At 57.3% G+C, this 23,884-nt stretch overlaps 1 protein-coding gene and 1 long non-coding RNA gene across 4 annotated transcripts; one reads left to right on the top strand and one right to left on the bottom strand.

The window, feature by feature from the left end:
- The first annotated feature begins 680 nt into the window (after positions 1–680).
- Positions 681–23,426, top strand: SBK1 (SH3 domain binding kinase 1). 2 transcript variants are annotated; one of them, XM_081256511.1, is made up of 4 exons: positions 681–914; positions 18,115–18,347; positions 19,780–19,982; positions 20,743–23,426. In XM_081256511.1, exons 2-4 carry the CDS (start codon positions 18,122–18,124, stop codon positions 21,568–21,570), a joined length of 1,257 nt encoding a protein of 418 aa, XP_081112637.1. In that variant the 5' UTR covers positions 681–914; positions 18,115–18,121; the 3' UTR covers positions 21,571–23,426. The 2 variants fall into 2 exon arrangements, with proteins under 2 accessions (XP_081112637.1, XP_081112638.1); XM_081256512.1 differs by lacking the exon at positions 681–914 and adding an exon at positions 6,132–6,303.
- On the bottom strand, positions 11,634–16,490 carry LOC308628741. 2 transcript variants are annotated; one of them, XR_014017572.1, is made up of 3 exons: positions 16,145–16,490; positions 14,625–14,770; positions 11,634–13,361 (listed from the first exon to the last, which is right to left on the bottom strand). It is a non-coding gene; the product is annotated as an uncharacterized lncRNA (long non-coding RNA). The 2 variants fall into 2 exon arrangements; XR_014017573.1 differs by lacking the exon at positions 16,145–16,490 and adding an exon at positions 15,202–15,281.
- Positions 23,427–23,884: the final 458 nt, after the last annotated feature.

The following is a 23,884-nucleotide window of genomic DNA, read 5'->3' as shown; positions in this document are numbered from 1 at the left end:
GTGCGCGAGGGCGCGCGCCAAGCGGGGCGGACAAAGGGGCGGGCGGCGGCGCGCGAGCCAGAAGGCGGAGCCGCGGGCCAGGCGGGCAGGTGCGCGCAGGCCGGAGGGCGGAGCCGCGATGCCGCGATGGAGCGCAGCCCGGGCGGGCGCCGGGGCCGGGGCCGGGGCCCGAGCACCAGGCGGAGCGCGAGCAGGAGCCGCAGCCAGAGCCCGGACCAGGCCGGGGTCCGGGACCGCCGGGCCGGGCTGCTCGTAGCGGCGGCGACGGAGCCCCCCAGCGGCTGAGGGGCTTCCTCCCAGCTCCTGCGGTGGCCGGGACTCAGCAAGCCCCCGCAGCCGGGGAGCGTGGTGATCCCCCCACCACATCCAGGACCCAGAGACCCTTAGGAAAGTGGGTGGCCCCTCCAGATCCAACACAGAGCTATTCCCCAGCCGGGGAAGGCGGAGACTACCTCCGTATTCAGAAGACAGCGACCTCCCTGCGGTTCCGCGAAGACACCCCCTCTTCAGTCTGGGCCCCCACAAGACCTAGAACGCAGTGACCCCCCTGTCCGGGACTGTGGGGACCCCTTCTCAAGATCCTGGCCATTACAACTCCACACCTCAAGACACGAAGACCCAGCTCAGAACGCCCCTAGATCAGGGGTCTTAGACCTCCCCCGCTCCCCGATTCCGGCTCACAGAAACCCCAAATCTAGGGACCCGAGGACAGCAAGAGCTATCCCTCACCAGCAAGAGGCCTCTGGGACCCCCCCCCCCCGAAGCTCCAGGACTGGGGCGACTGAGCCCCTCGCGGCGCCCTTCTCATCCCAGCCCATGCTTGTGGCGCCCTGAGCCCCCCGGGCCGGGCTGACGACGAAAACCGAGACGGCGCCCAGGCCCCCTGCCGCGGCGTCCCCGCGGCCCCAGCCCAGGTAAGCCGGGCCCAGGTGAGGGGCAGCAGGTGAGTGGCCGCCGAGGTCCCTAGCCCTGCAGGTGGGGAAGGAAGTATTGGGTGCGCACCGCCCCCTCCCCAGCGTCGCCATGGAGCCGAGGCTGAAGGACGTCTCTTTGTGTCTCGCTTGGAGGAGCCGCCCCCTCCTCCTCTCCCTTCCCCCACCCCACACCCTGGCCCTGGGGTTTGGGCACAGCTTCCCGGCCCTGCGGGGGAGTGGTGGCAGAGACCCTTGCGCCACAGAGAAGGGGGAAGAGGGTGGGGAGTCCACCCCCCAAAATTGTGAGCCTGGAGCTGTTGGATCCTTGGTCCTTGGTGTGTATATACCCCTCCCCCAAAGGCCAGGCTGAGTTCTCAAGTGAAGTCCCCCCCTGGGAAGAAAAGATTTGGGGTGTCCACAGGTGAGGGGGCCTGCAGTGTGTGGCCCTAGGGTGATGGCTGGGGCTTTGGGTGTGTGTCTTTGTCTGCGAGAGACAGGGAAGGGGTGTGTTTGAGAGAATGGGTGGGATTCCCTTCCTTTCTCTGCGATTCCACTGCCCCTCACCCAGGCTGGGAAGGAGTGTCTTCACCCAGGCCATGCTTCGTGCTCCCTTCAGGACAGGGAGGGGACAAGCCCTTTCCAAAGTGAGGCTCTGGTTTCTGGGGAGGGAAGGAAGTCTGGAAGAAGAAGCCATTTCAGGTCAGGGCACCTTTCTGTCCCCATGTACCCCAGGGGCAGCAAACCCAAGGCCCTCCCTTCTCCTCCTGACCTCCAAAACACCCATGGCCAAACCTCAGGTGGGGTCAGTGTATCCTGGACAACCAAGGAACCATTCTAGGTTCTCACTGTAGCTTTATAGGCAGTGTACAAAGCAGTACCTCAGCCTGGCCTTCAGTGAGGTCCTGAACCCCAGGCCTTGCAGCTCATGGGAAGATGAGAGGTCCAGGGGATGTTTTATTCTGGAATTCTGGATCAGAGATCGTAAGAAGGGACTGGACCATGCCGAGGGAACACACTCTAGGCTGCTGGCGTTTCCACCAGCCTCCTCTCTCTGAGCCCTCTGCAGGCGAGCAGTGATGCTGAAGAAGGTAGGACTCTGAGTACAGGTAGCCCCACCAGGAGTTCCTTTGTTCACTTATTCATTCAACAAACCTTTTGCTAGTGTCTGTGATGTACCAGGCCCTGGAGTCAAGGTCCTTTTTCCCACTTCATCCCCTTTCCTGATCTTTCCTGATCTTTCCTGTTCATCAGATATCTGGGCTGATCTCAATTTGCCCAGTCTGAGCTTGGTTGGATCAGTTGAGGTGGGTCTGGTCAGGCCCAGCTGACCGGTCCTGACCCCACTCCTGAAGCACCTGGTCCTCATCAGGATCTGCATCTCCAGCCTGGTCCCACTCTCCACCCTGGGGCCCACATAGTGCTGCAGATTTGGGGGCGCTGAGCCTGGGCAGCAGCTTACTCTTCTCCCCGCTTCCCAGTACCAAGTGCCCCCACCCTCACCTGCTGCTGGCATGGACCTAAGGGGTAGGATGTGATCAGCCGGAGAAGAGGTTGGGGAGCTCCAGGCCAGAGCCCTGGCAGCCCCACCTTCAGTTCAAGGACAGTTGAGACAGTCCCCCTCAGCCCAGGCTGTGGGGGGAGCCAACTGCCCTGAAGACTGGGTGACCTTGGGCAAGCATGTGGCATCTCCCAGAGATAACGGCAGTGGGCCACTCACTCTGCAGCCAGTGGGGTGGATGTGGGTCGCCCTTGGGCCGCAGAAGCATCCAGGTGTGTCCTCTCCATCTCTAAAGGAGTTCATTTCCCCCGGGGGGTTCCCAAGAGCCCAGGGCCTTGTCAGACGACCCACCAGCAAGGGAGTGGAGTGAGAGGCTAAAGAGTGGAGATTTGAGTCACTGTGACTAGGGAAAGCCATCAAGAGGCCAGAGGGGGACAAGGGAGTAAGATCTTCCCTCCTCACTAACCTGCAGAGGCTCCCCTTTGAGTCTGGAATAAAGCACCATCAAAGCCCTTTGCAGTGTGGCCCAAAACCACCTCCTGAGTGCCAGTTCCCGCTCCTCACTCTCCAGCCTCTACTTCTGGCTCATGTCTGTGTCCCCCAAGTCCTTCCCTCTACCATGTGCTGTTCCCCCGACCTGAAAAGCCCCACTATAGGATGGCTTAAGGGCAGCTCTCCACCTCCCCTTTTGATCTGACCTGGGCTGGCACAGAGTGGAGAGTAGAGTTGGACTGATTGATGGTTGGTGGCTGGGAGACGGTGGCCCGTGTCTATATGTGCTGTGAGAGTGTGTCTCCACATCCAGACTCCGATCTCCAGGAGGCGGGACCAGGTCTGCCCCCTCCCTGCTGCATCGGCTTTGTCTAACCCAGAGCCCAGCATATCGTGTAGCACATGTTGTAAAACACAACTGCTAGACACATTTTGTTGATGCAAACAGTGTTTTTCTCATGTTTGTATTTGTTGCCAATGGTAAACAAACATAGTTTCACACACAAATATTGATTTTTCGATCCTCTTGAAAAATCAGATGCTGTGATAAGCCCAGGTGAGAACCAAAGAATGACAACCTTCTTTAGATTGGCTATCACCCTGCAGCTTGACCCAGGCCCCACCTGGCCTGTTCACTCATTTCCATGACCTGTTGGCCCCTCTTGTAGGCATCTGGTCTTGCAGGCCTAGGGTAGAGGCCAGAAAATGTTTGCTCAGAGGGTGACCTTTGTCTGTGTGTGTTTGCACACATGGGTCTTTCCTGCCTCCCCCATGGCCAAATTAGAACCGGTACAGAGCAGTGTCCCTCCGAGGCTTTTAGGGCTAAGTGGTGAAGTGAGCCTGGATTCCTCCAGCCAGAAGCATCTCTAGCCTGGTCCCACTTTCCACTCTGGGCCCCATCTTGTGCCCCCTCCTCTAGATTAGGAGGATTCAGCCAGCAAAAACCTGTTTTAATTGTCCTACTTGCCTGGGAGCAAAAGTCCAAGGTTCTAGACCCAGGTCTTACTGAGGACTCTTGGGGGAGGTCTGCCCTCTGGGCCTCAGTTTACCCATGTGTCAGGGAGGAATTGGACTAGAGGTTCTCTCAGCCATAATCTTCCTCCTTGTTCTAACTTTCTAGGACTGAGTCCAAACTGCTGTAGTTTTGGTCGGGCAGGAGACATGCGGGCCTATATGCAGAAGTCATGCAAAAATATTGACATACCCTAAACATTAAGGAAACCAGTGGGTGATCCTAAGTAGCTGAGCCAGGGGTCAGGAGTCAGCACTGGGCCCCAGCCACTGGGCATGGCCCTGGAAGGGACTGTGCCATCTTCCTGGATGAAGGTCTACAGCAGCCCGAGGCCAAAGGAGACAGCAGAGCACTATAGTTGAGAGCACAGGCTCTGGACTTCTGGGTCTGAATTCCATTTAGCTGCTGTGTGATCTCGGGCAAGTCACTTAACCTCTCTGAGCTTCATTTTATTTATGTGGAAAACAAGGATAATACCTACCTCAGGATCAACAGGGGGATTAAGTGAGCTAAAGCATGAAAAGGGCCTAGGACAGGGTCTGTCATGTGAAAAGTGCTCAGAAACTACTGGCTCCTATTGGAAAGGGCACATTGGCAAGTGGGTAAGTAACCCTTGGTGGTAATGTCTCCTTGGTCTTCCTATAGCTGTTCTGGGGGAGCCAGAGGGCTTTTGGTGCTGTCCCCAGGAAAGCGAAGCGGGTGTTTGAGGGGCAGTTCTGCATGGTGCTTAAGGACCTACCTGCCCCTGCTACAGGTGGGGTAGGGTGAGAGTCAAGCCTGAGGGGTGGGACATATATATGGCAGCTGTAGTCGAGGTCCTCTTCATGCCCAGAGCTGCTTTCTAGGTGAGGTGCCTGCCAGGCTTCTGTCCCCAGGCTTCCTCCTCCAGGCAGATGGGCCTCTGGCCAGAGCCAGGACCAGCATCTCCAACAGACCTAGTCTTCTCCAGACTACCCCCTCCCTCCCCTATTCCCTTGGTCCCCCTTCCAGGTCTCAGGAAGCTGCGGTGTTAGGCCTGGTGGGGCCCGTTAGAGCCCCCTCTCCTCTCCTGTCCACCCTCTCCCCATCCTCCCCTCCACCCGCCATATAGTTTGGCCACAGTCTGGAGAGGGGACAGCTCCAGACTCCCCGTTGAGCCCCCATTCAGGGAACCATGTAATATCAGGGTTGGAGGGAAGCATTCTTCAGTGTCAGGTGCCCCACACCGGCCACTGGACAACCTTTTTCATTTAGCACCGAGAGCAGCACCTCCTTAACCCAGAGTGGGGATTTGAGCCCAGCTCTGTGAACCCCCAAAGGTTTGGGTGAAACTGGCATCAGACTGCCTCGACCACTCACTAGCTGTGTGACCTTGGATGAGGCAGTGTCCTCCGTGCCTCAGTTTCTTCTGATGTAGAATGGGAATAATATCAATACTAGCTCCTTCCTAGAGTTGTGAGGAGGATTAAATGATAAAGCACTTTTAGCTCTGCCTGCTACTTAAGTGTTTGCTTAATACTTCTGCCACCCCCAGCGGTATATGCAAATGAGTGGGTCCAGCCACTGTGACTCCCCACTGCACCTGCTCTCCTTCCCTGTGGCTTTAGCCAGTCCTGAGAGAGGCAGAGAATGTTTCACCTGCCTCTGGGTGTTGGGATGGCCCTGAGGGGCAGGGGTGGGGACTGGACAGGACAGAGCTGCCTCGTCCTCCTCCTGGTCAGGCCCTGTTGAAGCTGCACAAATCCCTGCCCCAGGGTAGCTTCTGTTCTGTTGGGCCCCCCAACATAGCAGGAAGGCTTCCTACTCTCGAACTGGAGCCCACAGTCCTGCGGGGAGATCATCCCATCCCGAGAGCTTAGGTACCTGCCAGCCCTGACCCCAAGTGTGTCTGGGAGGGAGTGGGGCCAACAGTTAACATGGGTTAATGGCCAAAAGCACAGCCTCTAAACTTGTTGTGTGACCTTGGGCCACGTGCCTAGCCTCTCTGTGCCTCAACTACAAAAAAGGGGATGATACTAGTACTTGCCTTGTAGGGTCATAGTGAGGATTAAGTGATGAAGGTTTGTAGAGTGCTATGAATGGCACCGAGTACCCTCTATGGTTTGCTGTTACTATCAGTCCCCTGAAGCCCTGAGCAGAAATGGTAGTCCCACTTGTACAGTTTAAAAAAAAATGGAGGCTCTGGGTGAAGGTCTTTACTCAAGCTTCCATATCTAGGATTCGGAGAAGATTCTGCCCGCTCTTCCATCATTCACACATAGTCCACAGGCCACGGCCAGCCAGAAGGACCCAGCAGAACCTAACCTGGGCCCTGGCCGCGTTCCTGGACATACTGCCCGCACACCTCTTCTCACCTGGGGCCACGACAGCCGAGAGCTGTGGCACAGAGGAATCTTCGAAGGAAGTCTGTAAGGCTCCTCTATTCCTTCCTCACTCATCCCCTCCAAGGACAGTGGTGGGATGCTGCTGGGGGCTGGACTGGGGGTCTCCAAGTGCAGCGGAGCCGGGTTCCTGCTGTCTCTTGGCCTCTCAGGGCCTGGCACATGGCTGGCTTCAGGAAGGGTTTGCTCAGGTCCAGAGTCTGGCGTGCATCTCCAAGTGAAAGGCAGGTCCTCGCCATGGCCTCCAAGGCCCTGCCCACTGCCCCCCATCCCTTACTTCTACACTCCGCTCTGGCCCCTTGCCACTTACCCGCCACTCCACAGCCATGCCGGCCTCCTCACTGTTCCATGAGCTCACCAAGCACGGCCCTTGCCATCCCCACCTTGCCTCTGCCAGCAGGGCTCTTCTCCTACAAGATCCAGTCTCCACATGCTTGTAGCCTTCTCAGGGGCCTTTCCTGACCCCCCTCACCCCACCATCTACAATCCTATTCCCCATCCCCGGCGTTTCCTCACCTCTCCCTGCTTTGTTTTTCCCTTTAGGACTTCTCACTGTCTGACTGACATCTCTTACTTACCTTTATCATTGTCTCCAAATTAGAATATAAGGTCCTTGAGGACAGGGCTGTTTGTCTGGTTCATGAATGTATTCCAGATCCAAACACATAGTAGGTGCTCGGCAAATATTTACTAAATGTTCTGGAGCCAGGCAGATCTCTGTAAGCCACGCCTTAGCTGTGTGCCACTGGACATGTTACTTCATCGTCCCTTCTCTGAGTCTCAGGTTCCTGAGCTGTGAGGGATATAATGGGAATAGCAATAGCAGCTTCTCCTAAGATGGTTATGAGGTTTGAATGAGTCAATCTGTATAAAATACTTACACTTTAGGTGGCTCATAAATGTCAGCTATTATTAATAATACTTTAACCTATTTAAAGTATTATTAACCATATTTGACTGATGAGGATATGGAGGCACAGAGAAAGTAAGTGACTTACCCAAAGTTTCATGGCTAGACATGGTGGTGACCTGGTTCCACCCAGGGTTGGCTGAATCTGGGCTCCAGGCTCCTAAGCTAGGCTACATCCCCACTTCCATCCTTCAGTAGGGGCTCATGGAACTGGGGAGAGGTGAGGGCCTTAGCTAAGGAAGGGCTCATCTCTTCAGGGAGCCTCTGCTCACCCAGCCATCTCCCCACTGGCCGGCCCCTGTCCACTGGTGGACACCCAGCCAAGGCCCCTGAGTGCTGGGCTGTCCACGTCACCCAGCAACAAGGCTCATGCCTCCTCTCACACCCACAGGGGCTGCCACAGGTAGGCTGGGAACGAGGAGGCCCAGGGCTCCTACCTCCCCCCAGGGCCTGGCTGGAGGGTCTGTCCCAACTCTGGGCACCAGCTGCAGGCGGGCGGCAGCACCAGCTATTAATAACCACCAAGGATGTGCCCTGGGGAAGGGGCAGACTGCACCAGCTGGGAGGGGAGGCTGAGGCAGAGGCTGGAGCCAGAAGCGGAGCCGGGCAGCACAGGGAACCCCAGGCTGCCCCTGGCGGGGAGGGCAGTGGGAAGAATGTTGTTTCCAGCTTCTGCTGCTTGATCTTGGGAAAGTCTCAGCTCTCCCTCTCAGTCTCCCACCTGGGAAATCTCGGGGCTGGCCCACGTGATCTCCAAGCTCCTTCCTGGCTCAAGCAGGTTCTGGGGGTAAGATTTAGCAAAGCCAAAACGGCCCCAATGTCCAGCACAGAAAACCAAGACTCGGTGAGAGTACAGCCTCACTCAAGACGGTGCAGAGTTGTCAGGGTCCAGGACGGAACCAAGGTCTCAGGCCCCTCTGCCCAGCAGATTCTTCCTGAGTATCTGCTCTGTGCCAAGCACTGTAGGAAGTGCCCCTTTAATTCTTACAGGAACCCATCATGTTAAACAGGCATTCTCACCCCATTTTACTGATGGGCAGACTGAGGCTTAGGCAGGTGTATGACCACACAGCTTAGGCCACACAGCGAGAGGGGATGTAGCCAGAATTTGCACCATGAGGGAAGACGAAAAGATTTGAGAATATTCTCCTCTTCCTTTTGACCCTGAATAGAATGTTTGGCAGAGTCTGTATTTGTGTCAAAGGACCAAGGGGAGGGAGAGGACTTACCTGGACTTTCTTATGGGCTCCCTGGGGCCCTTACCCCCGGTGTTGTGTGTAGAAGTGTGTATGTGGTGGCTGGGGACATTTTTCAGGGGAAAGCGTACTGAGACTTTGATGACCCATGAAGGGATATGAAATAGCTCATTTCACAGATTGGAAAACTATGGACGGGGGAGCTGGACAGGGCTCCCTGGGGACCAGCAGCAGAGGCCAGAGCTTACCCAAGCAACTCACAGGCCTCTTTCTGGGGTGAGAGGGCCCAGCTCTGGACCCCCCACTCCCTGGCAGCAAATAGGAGCGCCCACATGTGAACTGATTTCTGCCCTGGGGTAAGAAACATGAGGGTCAGGGATACCCTTCCGAGAAGGTGTTAAGTGGCAGAGAACCAGACTGGGCACTGGCTTTGGGGATGTAGGGGGAGGGCTCCCATCAGGGGTAGGTGTCAAGGGGGCTCCCAGCTGCCCCCACCTTCCTGAGCACAGGCCAGCTCCATGTGGAAGTTCAGGGCAATCAAACTGGACCACTCCTCCCCAGGCCCCTCTCAGGGGACCACCCTGGGGTGCTGAGCCTGGGCAAGTGGGCACGACCTCTCCTCACACTCTCCCTTGGCATTGTCTGGACCCCCAGCCATGCCTGATTCCTTACACCCCCCAGACCCAACAGGATTGTACCTAGTGAAAAGTTTAATTCCCGCCCTGCCCCTGTTCGCTCAGTTCCCACTTCTCTCCCCAGACATTCATTTGTTCATTCATTATTCATTCATTCACCAAATATTTATTAAGTGCCTACTATGTGCCAGGCACTGTGCTAGCTGCTGGGGGTACAGCAGTGAACAAGACCAGCCCAACAAAGTCCCTGCCTTCCCAATGCTTAAGTTCTAGTGGGAAAAAGAGACATTCACAGTAGACATTACATTAGACAGTGATACACTCTACTGGGGAAAAAAAATAAAGCAGGAAAAGGGGAGTGCAGTAGGATAGCCCTAGTTGAGAAGGTGCTGTTTGAGCAGAACTTGGAGGAAATGAGCCATGTGGATGTCTGGGGGCAGAGGGAACAGCCACCAGGCGGGGATCTGGCGTGTTCAGGAAACAGCAGGGAGACCAGTGTGTCTGGAGCAGAGGGAGGGAGGAGGCGGGTCAGAGGGGTAAATTGAAGGCTGTTGTAAGGACTTTGGAATGAGATGGGAGCCAGTGGAGCGTGTTGACCTGGGGAGTCATGTGATCTGATTGGGATTTGATGGGCTCCCTGGCTGCTGTGTCAAGAAGAGATTGGGGTTGGGGGGGCGTGGGGGGAGCAGTTAGGAGGTTGCTGCCGACAGCTCAGGCCAGTGGGAGTGAGTGCTGAGGGTGGTCAGGTGCCTTCATTAGTGTCTGGTTGATTCCAGAGTTACTTTATGCACATGCAAGCAAATGAGGAACTTATTCCTATTTTCCCCCACTTCAAAGTAACGTACTAAACAAAGTGACATGGAGGCCCAGAGAGGGTGAGGGAGCAGGCAGCAGCTGCTGTGTTCCACCAAGAAGCAGCCCTCCCCTGCACGGCTGGGGGAGGGCCAGTGCAACAGCCCTCTGGGGGACATCGAGCTCTCTGCAGAAATTCCAAATGCACTCATCCTTTAACCTGACAACCCATTTCTAGAATTGATCATACACATCTGCACACTGCAACATGACTGATGTACAAGGCTACTCATTGTTTGTGGCAGCAAAAGGTTGAGCACACCCAACATCTATCAGTTGGTTAAATAAACGGCAGTACATATATCCATACATAACTTTCCAGCCCTGGGGGCCTGGGTTTGGTTTGTCAGCCGTTCCTCCATCCTTCTGCCCAGCCTCCTCGGGCCTCCCCTGACCTTGCACTTTGTGCAGGGCTGGCCCGGGTGCTGTCCACACCTGTGGTGCTGAAGATAGGGGGCTGGAGGGAGGCCTGGGCTGCAAACCAGAGACCAAGTGTAGGAAAAGGGAGATAGAGCAGGAGTCGTTCAAGGTTCAGTTCCTGGCTCTGCCTCTTACCAGCTGAGCGACCTTGGGCAAATTGCTTAACCCCTGAGAGCCTCAGCATCCTTATGTGTAAAATGGGGTTGCTGTGAAGATTGAATGGCAGCAGCAATGTAAACAATTGGCAACTGAGACAATAAATGATAATTTTAACTGTATCATTTTAGAGACAGTAAACCATAGTGGTTAAGCTTTTGGACACTGCAGTGATAATGCCTGGATTTGAATCCTGGCTCTCCCACTTACTGGATGGATGGTCTTGAGCAAGTGACATGACCGCTCTGTGCCTCAGTTTCCTTGTCTGTAAACTGTAGTGAATAGCAGTCCCCATGTCACAGGATGTTGTGAGGATGTGACGAGTTAATTTACCTGAGGGACTTGGCACAGGACAGGGGTTCCTTAAGTGTTAGCTGTTGCTGTAAATTTCTTCTCCATTATCTTCATCATTCTCATCACAGCACTCCAGCCTCTCTGTTCACAGTGGCCAGTTGTCACTCTCAGCCACTCCCATCTCTGCTGTGCTTGGGGCTGGGGCTGTTAGAGCGAGACCACACCTTGCCCTGCAGATGCCCTGGCTTCTAGCCCAGCCCTGCCACTAACTTTATATGTGATTTTGAGCAAATCACTGTTCTCTTCTGGCCATCAGTCTCTGCACCTGTAAAATGGGGCTAATGATATCTTACGCAGGCCCTTGGGAAAATAGCTATGTGCCTGCAGGGTCACATTCAGGAAAGCCAAGATATAAAAAGTTAGTTTCCCAAACACGTAAAGAATTATTCACCGGGCGTTTGTCACACACTGGCTAAGTGCTAGGAATAGCGAGATGATTAAGGCATGGGGCTTGCTTTCAAGGATCTCTTGGCTTTCTTGCTAGATTGTTAATCCCCTCCAAGGCCCATTAAGGTGTCACCTCCTCCAGGAAGGTACCCTGATCCCCACTGCCAGCACCCTTCTTGGAAATGTTGGAGCACTGATCATGGCCTTCCTGGCCTCATGATTATCTGAGTCCTTCTTTATTTGCCTCCTTGATTTGTAGGCTCATACCCACCCTCTATCTCATACCCTCTATCTAACCTACTCACCCTGTGCCAGCACCCAGCACAGTGCCTGGGCTCAAATAGATATGCTTGTCTGGAGGCCTTAGGCTGTAAGTTACACAAATTCAACTCAAACTGGCTTAAGCCAAAAAGGAAATGTATTGATTCATGAAACAAACATTCAGGCATATAATTGGCTTTCGGCATGTCTGGAGCCAGGTGCTTGGGATCATAAGTCTTTCCATCTTTCTGCTCTTCCTGTCTCTTTGTTGCTTCATTCTCGGTCAGGTGCTCCCGATTGTGGCTCAGCCAGCCCCCAGCAGCTCCAGGCCCGTGTCCTCCAGCTTTGCAGCCCAGGGGTCAGAAGGTATCTCTTTCCTGATAAGTTCAGCAAAAGTCCTAAGGCAAGATCTCAGTGGGTCACCTTTGGTCACGTGTTCATCTCTGAACCAGTCAACGGTGACCTGGCGGATGGGATGGATCCCCTGGTTGGCCTGCCCTGGGTCAGACCTGCGCTTAAAGCCAGAGTGGGGACAGCCCTACTAAACCACTGGACTGAGAGAGGGACCGTTCCCTGGGGAAAGGGAAAGTGATGCTGGGCAGGAGAAAACACCACAGGCCGATACAGGGAACCACTGAAAATGCAGAACAAGGCAAGGATCAGGTCAAATCTGGTCTTGAGACAATTTATTTGACCCCACAGGTGGGGAGGGCTAGAGGGGAGAAACGGGGAGGCGGGCATGCGGAGAATGCAGGGTGTGGGGAGCTGGCTCAGCCACGCAGGCTGAGGGAATGAAGCTCCAGCCCCTCCCTTGACAGAAGCAAAGTGAAGCAGGTGAGAGAAGCCAGAGGGGCTCCGTGTCCCCACTCGGTACCTGAAATTCCACCTCGTGGCTGCTTTTTCACAGGGATTTTTAATAATAGAGTAGACCCAGAGAGGGGACCCACCCAGGCACAATCACTATTTAATGGCATCCTTCCAGGCCAGGGCTTTGTTGAGGATACCCTTGGGGTTTGCCTGTGCTAAGGGCATAGCATGGTTCCAGCGACCTGAGAGAGGGGACCCGGGCATGGGGACAGAGAATCTTGGACTCCCAGAGTGAGAGTAAGAAAGGCCTGGTTGACTCGGTCCAGCCTCACCCTGCATTGATTTCCCCCAACAGATGGGCTTCCAGTATCTGCTTCTCTGCTCCCAGCGGCAGAGAACGCACTTCCTCCCTGTGTGAGACTGTGAGACTGTGAGAACTGTCTCATTTTTGAGTTGCTGTCTGCCTCGGTCTGCCTGTAGGAGCCTCGCAGGACACAGCATATAAGAGCATGGGATCTAAAGCCTGATAGCCTGAGTTCAAATCCCACTCTGCTAGTTATTAGCTCTTGGGCAAGTTACTCAGCCCATCTGTGCCTCAGTATCCCCTTCTGTAGAGTGGGGATAATAATAGTAGCACCCGCCTCTGAGACATCTTGCGATTAAATGATTTAATCCACTGTTAGCGTACCATCTGGCATATGGTAAACAGTAAACATTTGCCAGTATTATTATTCTCCCACAAGACAGGATAAGAGCAGTCTCCCTTCCCTTCACAGGCTGATCACCCTCCACCTACTCCTATAACTGGATTCTTGGTTGCCAGTGTTACCACCATCCAGGTTACCTTGTCTGGCCACATTCCAGGCAGTCGAAAACACTGAGGTTCAAATCTTAGCTCTTTTGTTTACTTGCTACATAACTCTTGAATTAGGGCAGTATTAGCTGCTGTAACAAATAAGCCCCATATATCTCAGCAGCCTAACAAAACAGGTTTACTTCTGGCTCACAAAATACAGAGCAGGTAGTCCTCGTCAGCAGGAGGCCTCGCATACCCAGGCTCCTCCTATCTTGTAGCTCCACCACCATCTTCTAGAGTCTTGGAGTCCTCTGCATCAAGCCACAGAAGAAGAGAAAGAAACTTTAGCCACTCTTAAAAGCTCCAGCCTAGAAGTGACACCTCACTTCTGTTCCCATGCCACTGGGGAAAACCGGTCGCAGGTGGCCACACCAGATGACCACACCTGGAAGCAGGGGAGAGGAGAAAATGTAGCTCCCTGCTGACAGCCACCCTCCAAAACAGCTCTGTATTATAGAAGAGGGAACACAAAGCTTTGATGGGCAGTTGGCTATCTTTGCCATAACTCATAGTAAGTCATGGTTCGCATGACTTATGGCATAAGTCATCTTTGCCATAACCATAGTAAGTCAGAGGTTTCTTGGGCCTCTGCTCTTTATCCATAAAGTAGAAAGCATCACTTGATCATGGCAATGGTTGCACAGCTCTGTACATTTACTGAAATCATTGAATTACACACTTGCTATGGGGGAGTTTTGTGATATGCAAGTTATACCTCAATTAAGCTGATTTTTAAAATGGGAGGCATCTTGCCCCCTTCTCAGGGTACTTATGAGGACTCAAGTGAGTGAAATTTTGCCAGACTGGCACTACATGTGTGTGTGTGTGTTTGCGTGTGTGCATGTGGTGGGGAAGGGAGTCCCAAAGTAGGCCTGAGTTGGGTTATGCTTTGGGTGTTGTTTTCATGACAGTGGCACCCAGCTTGAGCCACCTGCCAACAGGAAGTGGTAGATGGTTCGGTCTTGCTTCTTGCTTGGGAAACTCTCCCCCCACCACCGTGGCCCTCCCAGCTTGTGGCAGAAGACCCAGCCCATGGGGCCAGAGCCTCTGTGGTCAGGGCCACAACCAATGCCATGAAGACTGGGTGACGCCCTCCTGCCTTCAGCACCCCAGATGGGGAATCGAGGGCCTCCCTTGGGGCCAGTGAGGACACACACTTGAGTGCAGGTCACGTGGGGTCCCCTGGGGCAGCACAGCCAGCTCGAGTGTGCACGGATGCAGCACCAGCTACACCGGGTGAATGGAGGTTGGCCGGGACCTCTGCTGCCTGGTGCTAGGAAGTTCACGGCTGTCAGGTCATCAGCTGCTTCTCCAGGTGGAGGCAGTGACAGAGACGAAGGTAAAATACTTTTAGGTCAAGTTCCCCCTGATGCCAGACGTCTATGCCTTCAACCACCAGTGAGGCTGATGTGTCTCACTTCACTCTCTGGGCTCAAGTCCCCACCTGAAAAAAGGAGCCGGTACACCTGCCTCAGGGACTGTTGTGAGGATTGAGTTAATTACACGTGGCACACCTGGACCGGTGCCTGGCACCCAATCGGCTCTCCGCAGGAGTTCCGTGACGGCACGCACATCCCTGGCTGAGGCTCTATCCTCTTCTGGGTCTCCGTTTCCCCGCTCAGATACTGAGGGATATGGATGCGATGTTCACACGTTCTGACTTGGGGGAAAAAATAGTGATTAAAAGCACCAACTTTGGAGCCAAAGCCAGCAGTAACTAGATGACCTTGGGCAAGTTATTCAGTCTCTGTGCCTCTTTCTCTTCACCCCTAAAATGGGGATGATAATAATACCTACCTCATGGAATTGTGAAAGTGAGATGAGTTCATCCTCCAAACAGGGCCCGACATGTAGTGAGTATATTTAAGTGTGAGCCGCTGCTATTACTGTTATTATTTTCTTCATCTTATGGATGTGGAAGCTGAGGCCCAGAGAGGTGATGTGACTTATTCAAGGTCACCCAGCTAAAAAGTGGCGCATGTTAGGATCAAGACCAAGCCTGCTGAGCCCCAAGGCCCGTGCCATTTCCATCATTCCCCCCTGTGCCTCTTAAGTCACGTGTGTAGTAAGTGGGACAGAGGCAGTGTGTACCTGGGGGGATGACGCAGCAGCAGGGACAGGGTGCGGGTTAATTCCTTGTCTCCTGCTGACACCTTGCAGAGAACAGGCCTGAGGGGAGAGGGAGGTTGAAGGAGTGAGGGGGGGGCAATATGCAGGATCCCCAACCTGGACCCTAGGAACCAAGAGAAGGGACAAGGAAGAGTTGAATTTGATGTAATACCAGCCCCCAGGGTGCTCTTGGCCTGTTGATGGGGACAGACAGGGACATAGCTGAGACCACCATATTCAACAGAGGCCCTGAGAGAGAGACATACAGACCCTGTCTGAACCCTGGGGCCCCTCAGAGGCAGAAATTGGCACCTGGGGCAGCAGGGAAGGCTTCCTGGAGGAGTGGAACCTGAGGATAATGAGATGAGGAGGTGGGGCAGGGGGCAGCGAAGGCAGGCAGCAGGAATGGTGGAGGGCACTGGAGAGGCGTGTTCAAGCTGTAGAGAGGCAGAGCTGGGCAGTGGTCAGAGCATGGGCTGAGCCTGGGGTGAGGGAGCAGGTGTGCCCCCCACCCAGCCCGGTGCCTGCCCAGGGCAACTCTGAGGCCAAAGCAGCAGAGATAAGCCAAGCACCCGACAGTCCCTGGGGGAGGGAGGTGGGGAGGGAAGAAGGGCTTCTAGCAACTTGCGGCTGCCAGTCAAGCTCCCAGGAGATGAAGAAAACAGCCCAAACTGATCTGACAGGGCCAAAGCCCAAAGTGGGAGCATTGCCACACGTGTGCACACATGTGCCCGCACACACGCGGCCCGCCCGCCTCAGCAGCCCTTGGGGAGTCCACACATCAGGAGAAGTAGGTCAGCATAGCAGCCCAGCGCCGGGGTGGGCAGGGGGAAGAGTTCCAGATGAAGAGGGTGTGCCCTCATCAGCACCCCTCGGGGTGGGGTGGGGTAGGGTAGCCGCACACTCTCCACAGGAACGGCCTTACCTCTCCCGGCTACTTCAGAGCAGGTCGTTCTCACTCGGCGTCCTTTCCCCCCAGCTAGCGGGTGGACATTTGATAAGAAGAGAGAGCTGACCCCTTCCAGCCCTGCAACCAGAGGAAGACTTGTGGGGAGATGTCACCCCGCTTTAGCCCTGCAGCAGGAGGGCCCCAGTGCTGTCCAGCCCGGAGCAGGGACTGCATAGACTTGACGACGGTGCCAGGCAGGGTTGGGTTCAACACACTGAGGGGGGCGGAGGAAGCAGGGCTGGGTGTCAGTGGGCCTGGCGCCATCCCTCCGTCTTCAAGTCTGTGAAATGCGCTGGAGACGCTGAGGGCATCGTGTGGGACTTTGGCGGGCTCATGAATGGAGGGGAGGGGCCCGCTCGGGGGGAGCAGGATCCTGAGGAAGCGGAAGGGGGCGGGAGCCAGAGCAGAGGGGGCGGGGACGGCTCCCTGCTCCGCCAGCCAGACCGGAGGACGTGCAGATGGAGTTCCGTTTGGGGCTGGGTGGGAGGCAGGAGGTTCCCTCCTTGTGCTCCTCCTCTCCTCGTGAAGTGGGAGGCTGGGTCGTGCCGAGGGGGAAGGGGAGGTAGAGGAGGAGAAGAGGGTTTGGGCCTGAGAGGGGAGCGGCCGGGCCAGGGTGAAGATGCCAGGCTCGCGGGGAGGACTCACCCCTGTCCCCAGCCTCCAGCCGTGCTCAGCAGGCGAGCATGGAGGTCATCCGAGTGAGAACGCTTCCACACCTGACAGTTTGGGAGTGCTTACTGTGCACCAGGCACCAAGCACTTCGCGTCCTTTGACCCTTAGGGAAAAGATACTATTATCCTTTCCTAAGACGGGAAAACGAGGCACAAAGAAGTGAAGTCACTTGCACGAGGGCATCCAACTAGCGAGTCATAGAGCCAGGCTTCAAACTCGGCAGTCTGGCTCCAAGTCTGTGCCTTCCCTCAGAGCCGCGGGGTTGTTCTGCAGGGGTGGCGGCTGAGGGGTGGGCTGCGGCTGCTGAGAGCAATGGGTGGTCCACCTGGGAGAAGGCAGTGAGGGCAGAGGAGCTGCAGCAGGAGGCAGCTCCCGAGGGTCCAACCTAGAGCGGATTCAGCGCTGGCCTCCCCTGCTGGCGCGCACACAGACACGGACACGCGGACACCTGCTCCCGGGGGCTCAGCTCCCTGGTCTAAGCCTCCCCCGTTAGACAGACGAGGAATGCAGACCCCAGATGGGCGTTCACTGTCACCCAGCACTGAACTCTCCCCACTGCAGCTCTCTGCCCCCTTCCCCGGCACCATCTGGAGGCAAACTCAGTACCCCCGAGGGGGTAGGTGTATCCAGGAAGGCCTCCCCACCCAGCTCTTGTGAACATTGAAGGGGTCGGTCGGTGAATTTGGAGGGTAGGGGCGAGGGAGGGCGGATCTTTGTAGGACAGGCATTCTGTCCTTGTGTCTGGGGAGCCCCTCCCCCTGCCTTATTTTCTCTATGGTGCATGTCACCTTTTATCATAATATGTAATTCATGGGTTCACTGTGTTTTGTCCATTTCCCCCCGGGACGTAAGTCCTGTGAGGGTGGGAGTCTGGTCTATGTGTTCAGTGCTCCATCCCCAGGGCTCCAAACAGCACCTGGCGAGCAGCAGGTGCTGATCAGTACTTGTGAACTGGAGCACTCATGTGAACTCAGTATGTGGTGTGTCTTTGTGTGACATAAAAACGTGTGCCTTGCCTGACACAGTGTCTGGATGATAGCACGAGACAGGCCAGCGGTACCCAAGTGGGGGCTGGGAGGCAGTGGCTGTGTCTCTGGGGAGTGCTGGCTCAGGCCTGGCCCTGAAGCTTTGGGGGAAAGGTGATGCAGCAAAGATGCCTGTTGCCCCCTCGTGGTCATCTTCGGCCTGACTTCAGACCCAGCCCTGGGGATCCTGGGCCCTGGGGAGGGAGGAGTAGGCCCTGGCTTGATGTCACACTCCATGCCACACACCAGGGAGAAGATGAGCGTGGGCTGCCCAGAGCCCGAGCCGCCCCACTCCCTGCTCTGCTGTGGGCCAGGGACCGCCCCTGGGCTGGGTGCAGGCGTGCCCCTCCTCACTGAAGACATGCAAGCGCTGACCCTCCGCACCCTGGCCGCAAGCGACGTCACCAAGCACTACGAACTCGTCCGGGAGCTGGGCAAGGGCACCTATGGGAAGGTTGACCTGGTAGCCTACAAGGGCACAGGTGAGTGTCTGCAGGGTGGCCAGCTCTAAGACAGGAGTGGGGACTTGGCTGGGGCTCTCTGCAGGGGCCAGGAGGCCAGCAGGAGGCAGAGTCAGTGGTCCACGTGGAGAGAATGTGGCCTGAAGCTGCCCAGGGAGGAGGGGACCAGGCAGATGGGACAAGGGAGCAATCTCTGGGCAGAGTGCCCAGACTGGAGGGTGGGCTGCTTTGGGGCCATCCTGAGTGCCTTTGGGACAGCCAAGGGGATGTGCCCGGGGACATCTGGAGTCAGGGGAGAGGTCAGGGCTGGCGGTGGTGTCTGGGGAATCACCAGCATATCGGTGATAGCAGCCCCCAGGGAGGTGGACCGAGCTGAGGGGATCCTCGGGAACAGGGCACCATGCTTCCAACGGGTGGGAGAGGGCCCTGTGAGGTCAGCGTGGCCGTCTCCATTTCTCAGGTCACTGAGGACTCTGAGACCCAGAGAGATTCAGTCACTCAGCCAAGGTCGTGCAGCTACAGAGGGTGTGAGCTAGAATGAGACCTCAGTAATCAGCTCCAGGGCCTTCTTGCTTAAGCCCTGAACTTGATGACTTCCCCACAGTGTAGGCTCACAGCAGTGCCCACACAGTCAGTCAGGGGCAGGGGCTGCATGAGTGCCCACAGCTGCACACAGAGGAGACAGGGACAACAGGAGGAGTACTGGACATGGGGTCACCTGAGCTTTGCTACTTGCTTGCTGTGTGACCTTGGGCAAGTGACTTAACCTCTCTGTGCCTAGGTTTCCTCCTTTGTAAAATAGGGTAGCATTAATGCCCAGCTGGTAGGGTCCTAATGAAGAGTGAGCTGTGCACATGAAGTGCAGAAGGCAGGCCTGTGATGTGTAAGTGCTCTGTGGACACACACGTGTGTCACAGCTATGCACCCAGGTGGCTACAGATGCCTGCTCAAGCTCAGAGTCAGGGACGTGTGCCTTGCAGGTCCTCATCTTTCTGTGTCTAGTGCCTTCTTATATATTCATCCATTTAAGAAACATCTGTTGAGTACCTACTGTGCACCAGACTGATCGGTCAGCAGTGGAGATACAGCAGCGAACACGACAAAGGTTCCTGTACTCAGAGAGCAGCCTTCTAGGTGGGCGAGACAGATAAATAGGTACACAGTATGTCAGGAAGAAAATGAGAGGGTGGAGGAAGCAACAGGCCCTCCTCATCAAGGGCTTCAGGCTGGGCATGGAGGACCCAGGCTGACCCCTGACTTGCTGCATGGCCTTTGACAAGTTCCTTCCCCTCTCTGGGCCTCAGTCTCCTACCTGTGAGATGAGGAGAGTCACACCTGCTGGGGCCATCATCGTGCACTGTGGCTGGGGCAGGCTGTGCAGACAGGCACGGGTGTGTGAGGTGCAGGGGTACAGGGAGAGGGGTCTTCACCACTGTCACTGTCACCTGGCCAGGCACAAAGATGGCACTGAAGTTTGTGAACAAGAGCAAAACTAAGCTGAAGAACTTCCTGCGGGAGGTGAGCATCACCAACAGCCTCTCCTCCAGCCCCTTCATTATCAAGGTCTTCGACGTAGTGTTTGAGACCGAGGACTGCTACGTCTTTGCTCAGGAGTACGCGCCTGCTGGGGACCTGTTTGACATCATTCCTCCTCAGGTACATGGGTGGTGGCCGAGGAAGGGGAGACTGTCTTCTGGGTCCCCGGAGTATGAGAGTCGAGGAGGAGTCAGGTGCCTCCTGACTTAATCATTTATTAGGCGGCTACTGTATGTCAGTCACTGTTTGGAGGGCTGGGGATACACAGCAAACAAGACGAGGTCCTGCTCTGGTCCCAGAGGGGGAAACAGACACTCCACAATCAGCCAGATGATGCACTGAGATGAGGAGCAGCCAGGGTGATGGGATGAAGCCCAGCAGCCCCCTCCTCCGCAGTTGCATAGCAACAGGTGGGGACCCAAGAGGGGAGGTGGCAGGGCCACCAGAGGAGGTGCCCTGGAGTGGGGAGAGTGCCCGGGGGGGATTCCAGGCACCTGGTTTTGCAGTCGGCCAGGGTGAAACTGCTCTGCCACTCACTGGGTAAGTGACAAGGCCTTGGTGTAAGGGAAACGGGCATGTAACGTGTGCTGCGCAGTTGAGTCGTGCCGGATAGGTCGCTTAGCAAAGCACCTGGCCCAGTGTAGGCGCTGTGGACAGTTGTTGCGGGAAATGCGGGGAAGGTGAGGAAGGTGGGAAACCACGGGGCCAGGGAGGGAGCCGGCGATGCCCAGGTGGGATGAGGGAGGGTGGCTGGCACCGGATCTGCCCAGGAAAGGGACCCGGAGGGAGTTTAGGCGAGTGGTGGTGGGGACGGGAAGGAGAGGACCGGGTTGGGGCCGGCCGGCGCCCCTGATCGGCTCTCCCGTCTGGCCGGCCGCAGGTGGGGCTCCCCGAGGACACGGTGAAGCGCTGCGTGCAGCAGCTGGGCCTGGCGCTGGACTTCATGCACGGCCGGCAGCTGGTGCACCGCGACATCAAGCCCGAGAACGTGCTGCTGTTCGACCGCGAGTGCCGCCGCGTGAAGCTGGCCGACTTCGGCATGACGCGCCGCGTGGGCTGCCGCGTGAAGCGGGTCAGCGGCACCATCCCGTACACGGCGCCCGAGGTGTGCCAGGCGGGCCGCGCCGACGGCTTCGCGGTGGACACGGGCGTGGACGTGTGGGCCTTTGGCGTGCTCATCTTCTGCGTGCTCACCGGCAACTTCCCGTGGGAGGCGGCCTCGGGCGCCGACGCCTTCTTCGAGGAGTTCGTGCGCTGGCAGCGGGGCCGCCTGCCGGGGCTGCCGTCGCAGTGGCGCCGCTTCACGGAGCCGGCGCTGCGCATGTTCCAGCGGCTACTGGCCCTGGAACCCGAGCGCCGCGGGCCTGCCAAGGAGGTCTTCCGCTTCCTCAAGCACGAGCTCACGTCCGAGCTGCGGCGCCGGCCCTCGCACCGCGCACGCAAGCCCGCCGGGGACCGCCCGCCGGCCGCGGGGCCGCTGCGCCTCGAGGCGCCCGGGCCGCTCAAGCGGACGGTGCTGACCGAGACCGGCAGCGGCTCCCGGCCCGCGGCCCCCGCCGTCGGGCCCGGGCCCGCGCCCGTCCCCGTGCCGGTCCCCGTTCCCGAGCCCGGCCTGGCTCCCCCGGGGCCCCCCGGCAGGACCGACGGCCGCCCGGACAAGAGCAAAGGGCAGGTGGTGCTGGCCACGGCCATCGAGATCTGCGTCTGAGCCGCCCCCGCCGCCCTCGGGCCCGGGGCGCCGTGCAGCAGCCAGGCCGGGGCGCGGGAAGCCGCCCTGGGCCGAACCGGCCAGCCCCCCGCGGCGGCAGGAGGGAGTAGTGGTAGACGCCCGGCCCGCGGCGGGCTGGTGAGATCGCCGCCAAAAGGAGCCAAGCCCCCCAGGCCCGAGGATTCAGAGGCCCCCTGACACCAGGAGCAAGGGAGCTTGCCGGCAGACTCCCCAAACCTCCCTGAACCCTGGAACCCTGACTAGTTGCTCCCGGCCCTTTGCACCCCCTGGCAGATCATCCTGCAGGCCCACCCCCGGTCCTGCCCTCCCGGCCTCCCCGCCCCCCACCCCCACCCTGGGCACGAAAAGGGGCTGAAGTGCTGGGGCAGAGAAGGGCCTTAGGGCCCCTGGGCACTAGCTGGGAGGAGGGAGATGAGCTGAGGGCGGGGGCGTTGCTCAGCGGCCACCTGCCCCTTTCCTGGGAGGCTGGAGGGGAGGGACCAGGCCCCCTGCAAAATGTAGCAAATGTCTGGAGGCTGCAGAAGTGTGTATGTGCAGACACAGGGCCCAACTCCCCACCACCCAGTCCCCAGAGGAGGACACTGAGCCCAAAAGGAGGGCAGCCAGCCGAGACCACACAGAGAGGTGGAGCTCTGGCGGCTCTCCCCTCCCCCACAGGGATTTCAGGACAACTGAAGGGCTCCGGGATCCCTACATCCCTAGGCCAAGGGAGTGAGTGCAGAGCCCAGGGCCGGGCCCGCCTGCCCACCGCACCTCCCCCAGGCCCGGGAAACCTCTCAGATCCTTCTCAGTCCTTGCTGCCCTAGCCCGGACTCAGGGGCCTGGGCTTTTGGCAGGCGGCCAGGTGATCTGTGCCAGGAATTTCTGCTGGGTTTCTGCTGGGGTCTAACATGTCAGCCTGGGGCTGACCCCATCCCCACGTCTCCCAAGTTTCTGGTACTGGGGTGTGGGTGTGAGAATGAGAGGCCCTGGAAGTGGGAGGGGGTGAGTGCGTGAATAGGTATGTGTGCAGTGTGAGTGCATGTGGAGTGCACATGTGTGCGTGTAGCCTCGTGTGTTCAGTGGCTGCATCCAGACGCCTCAGTAACTCCGCCCCAGGATTCTCAGTGGGCAGCTGCCAGAGGGCATCCAGGCCTGCGGTTCAGCACACCCCTCAGGGAACCCAGCAAGGAGGCACCTGCAGGTTGGTTCAGGACCCTAGGCAGCAAAACAGACCAGAGGGACCCAGCCTCACCCAGCATGGCTCCACAACCCCCGCCCCCTCCGTGGAGGCCTGGGACCCCGCAATAACCTCAACATGGGTGAGGCTGCTCCTTCTGCCTGGCAGTGCCCCATCCACTGTCCCGGGCCACACCTTCCAGGGTTCCTCCTGGGGTTCTCGGCCATTTGAGGGGGCTCCCTGACGGGCCAGGCTGACCAGAGAGTCCCCTCTGGCCTGAAGTCCCCACCTCTCCATTCACCCTTATTCCCACCGCGCAAAAGGGCTATAGGTCCCCCTGCCCTGCCTGGGTCCAGTTTACAAACAGTGTGCGGTTGCCCCAGGGCCTGGCCCCCACCTCTCCTTGGTGTGCCCACCCCTCTTGAGACCCACCTCCCCAGCGGGCATTGGGGCCCTCCACATGCCAGGTAAGTAGCAAACCCCTCCTCCCACCAAGGGCCAAGTCTCAGAGAAGGCCCCCCCATCACTGACCCCGGCCCACCTGGAGCCCATCTGGGCACCTCTCCCAGCCGCAACTTCTCCTTTTGCCTTAGGCCTCTTGACATCCTGTCTCTCCTGCAATAACAAGGAAGCGAGATTCCAAGTAGACGCCCCTTGCGTGCGCCCTCTCACTCTCTCTCTCACCTCTCTCTCTCACCTCTCTCTCTCTCTCTCTCACCTCTCTCTCTCTCTCTCTCTCTCTCTCTCTCTCTCTCTCTCTCTCTCTCTCTCTCTCTCCCTCTCTCTCTCTCTCTCTCTCTCTGTTAATATCCTGTCTGAGAGTCTCTCCCTCGTCGTAGTATCTAGGATGTTAGAGTGGGGAAGGGATCGTAGTTCTGTAGCCCAGCCCCCGTTTCCGGAGGCACAGAGACGGGGCAGCAGCGGCTGACAAGGAAGCAGGACTGGAACCGGGTCCGCGCCCTCCCTGTTGGGGCCTTGCTGCCGCTGCCGCCACCGCCACTGCCACCACCTCTGCTGGTTGGGCTGGGACCCTGTGCCCCTTAGGAGAGGTGTTGGTCACAGATGTTTACCTCAGTTTATGTCACTGTCGAAGAAAAAATAAACAGCAAAAAATAACATTGTAAACATGAAGAC

The sequence above is a fragment of the Mesoplodon bidens genome (assembly GCF_964165515.1).
Source record: "Mesoplodon bidens genome assembly, chromosome: 15".
NCBI classification, from domain to species: Eukaryota; Metazoa; Chordata; class Mammalia; order Artiodactyla; family Ziphiidae; genus Mesoplodon; species Mesoplodon bidens.
Note: the sequence above shows the minus strand (reverse complement) of the source record. Positions and strands in the feature narration are given on the sequence as shown.

Coding starts and splice junctions, on each gene's coding strand:
- SBK1 (XM_081256511.1), top strand. CDS start 18,122: ATGAGCGTGGGCTGCCCAGAGCCCGAGCCGCCCCACTCCCTGCTCTGC. Junction 18,348..19,779: donor GGTAGCCTACAAGGGCACAG/GTGAGTGTCTGC, acceptor TCACCTGGCCAG/GCACAAAGATGGCACTGAAG. Junction 19,983..20,742: donor TTGACATCATTCCTCCTCAG/GTACATGGGTGG, acceptor GGCCGGCCGCAG/GTGGGGCTCCCCGAGGACAC.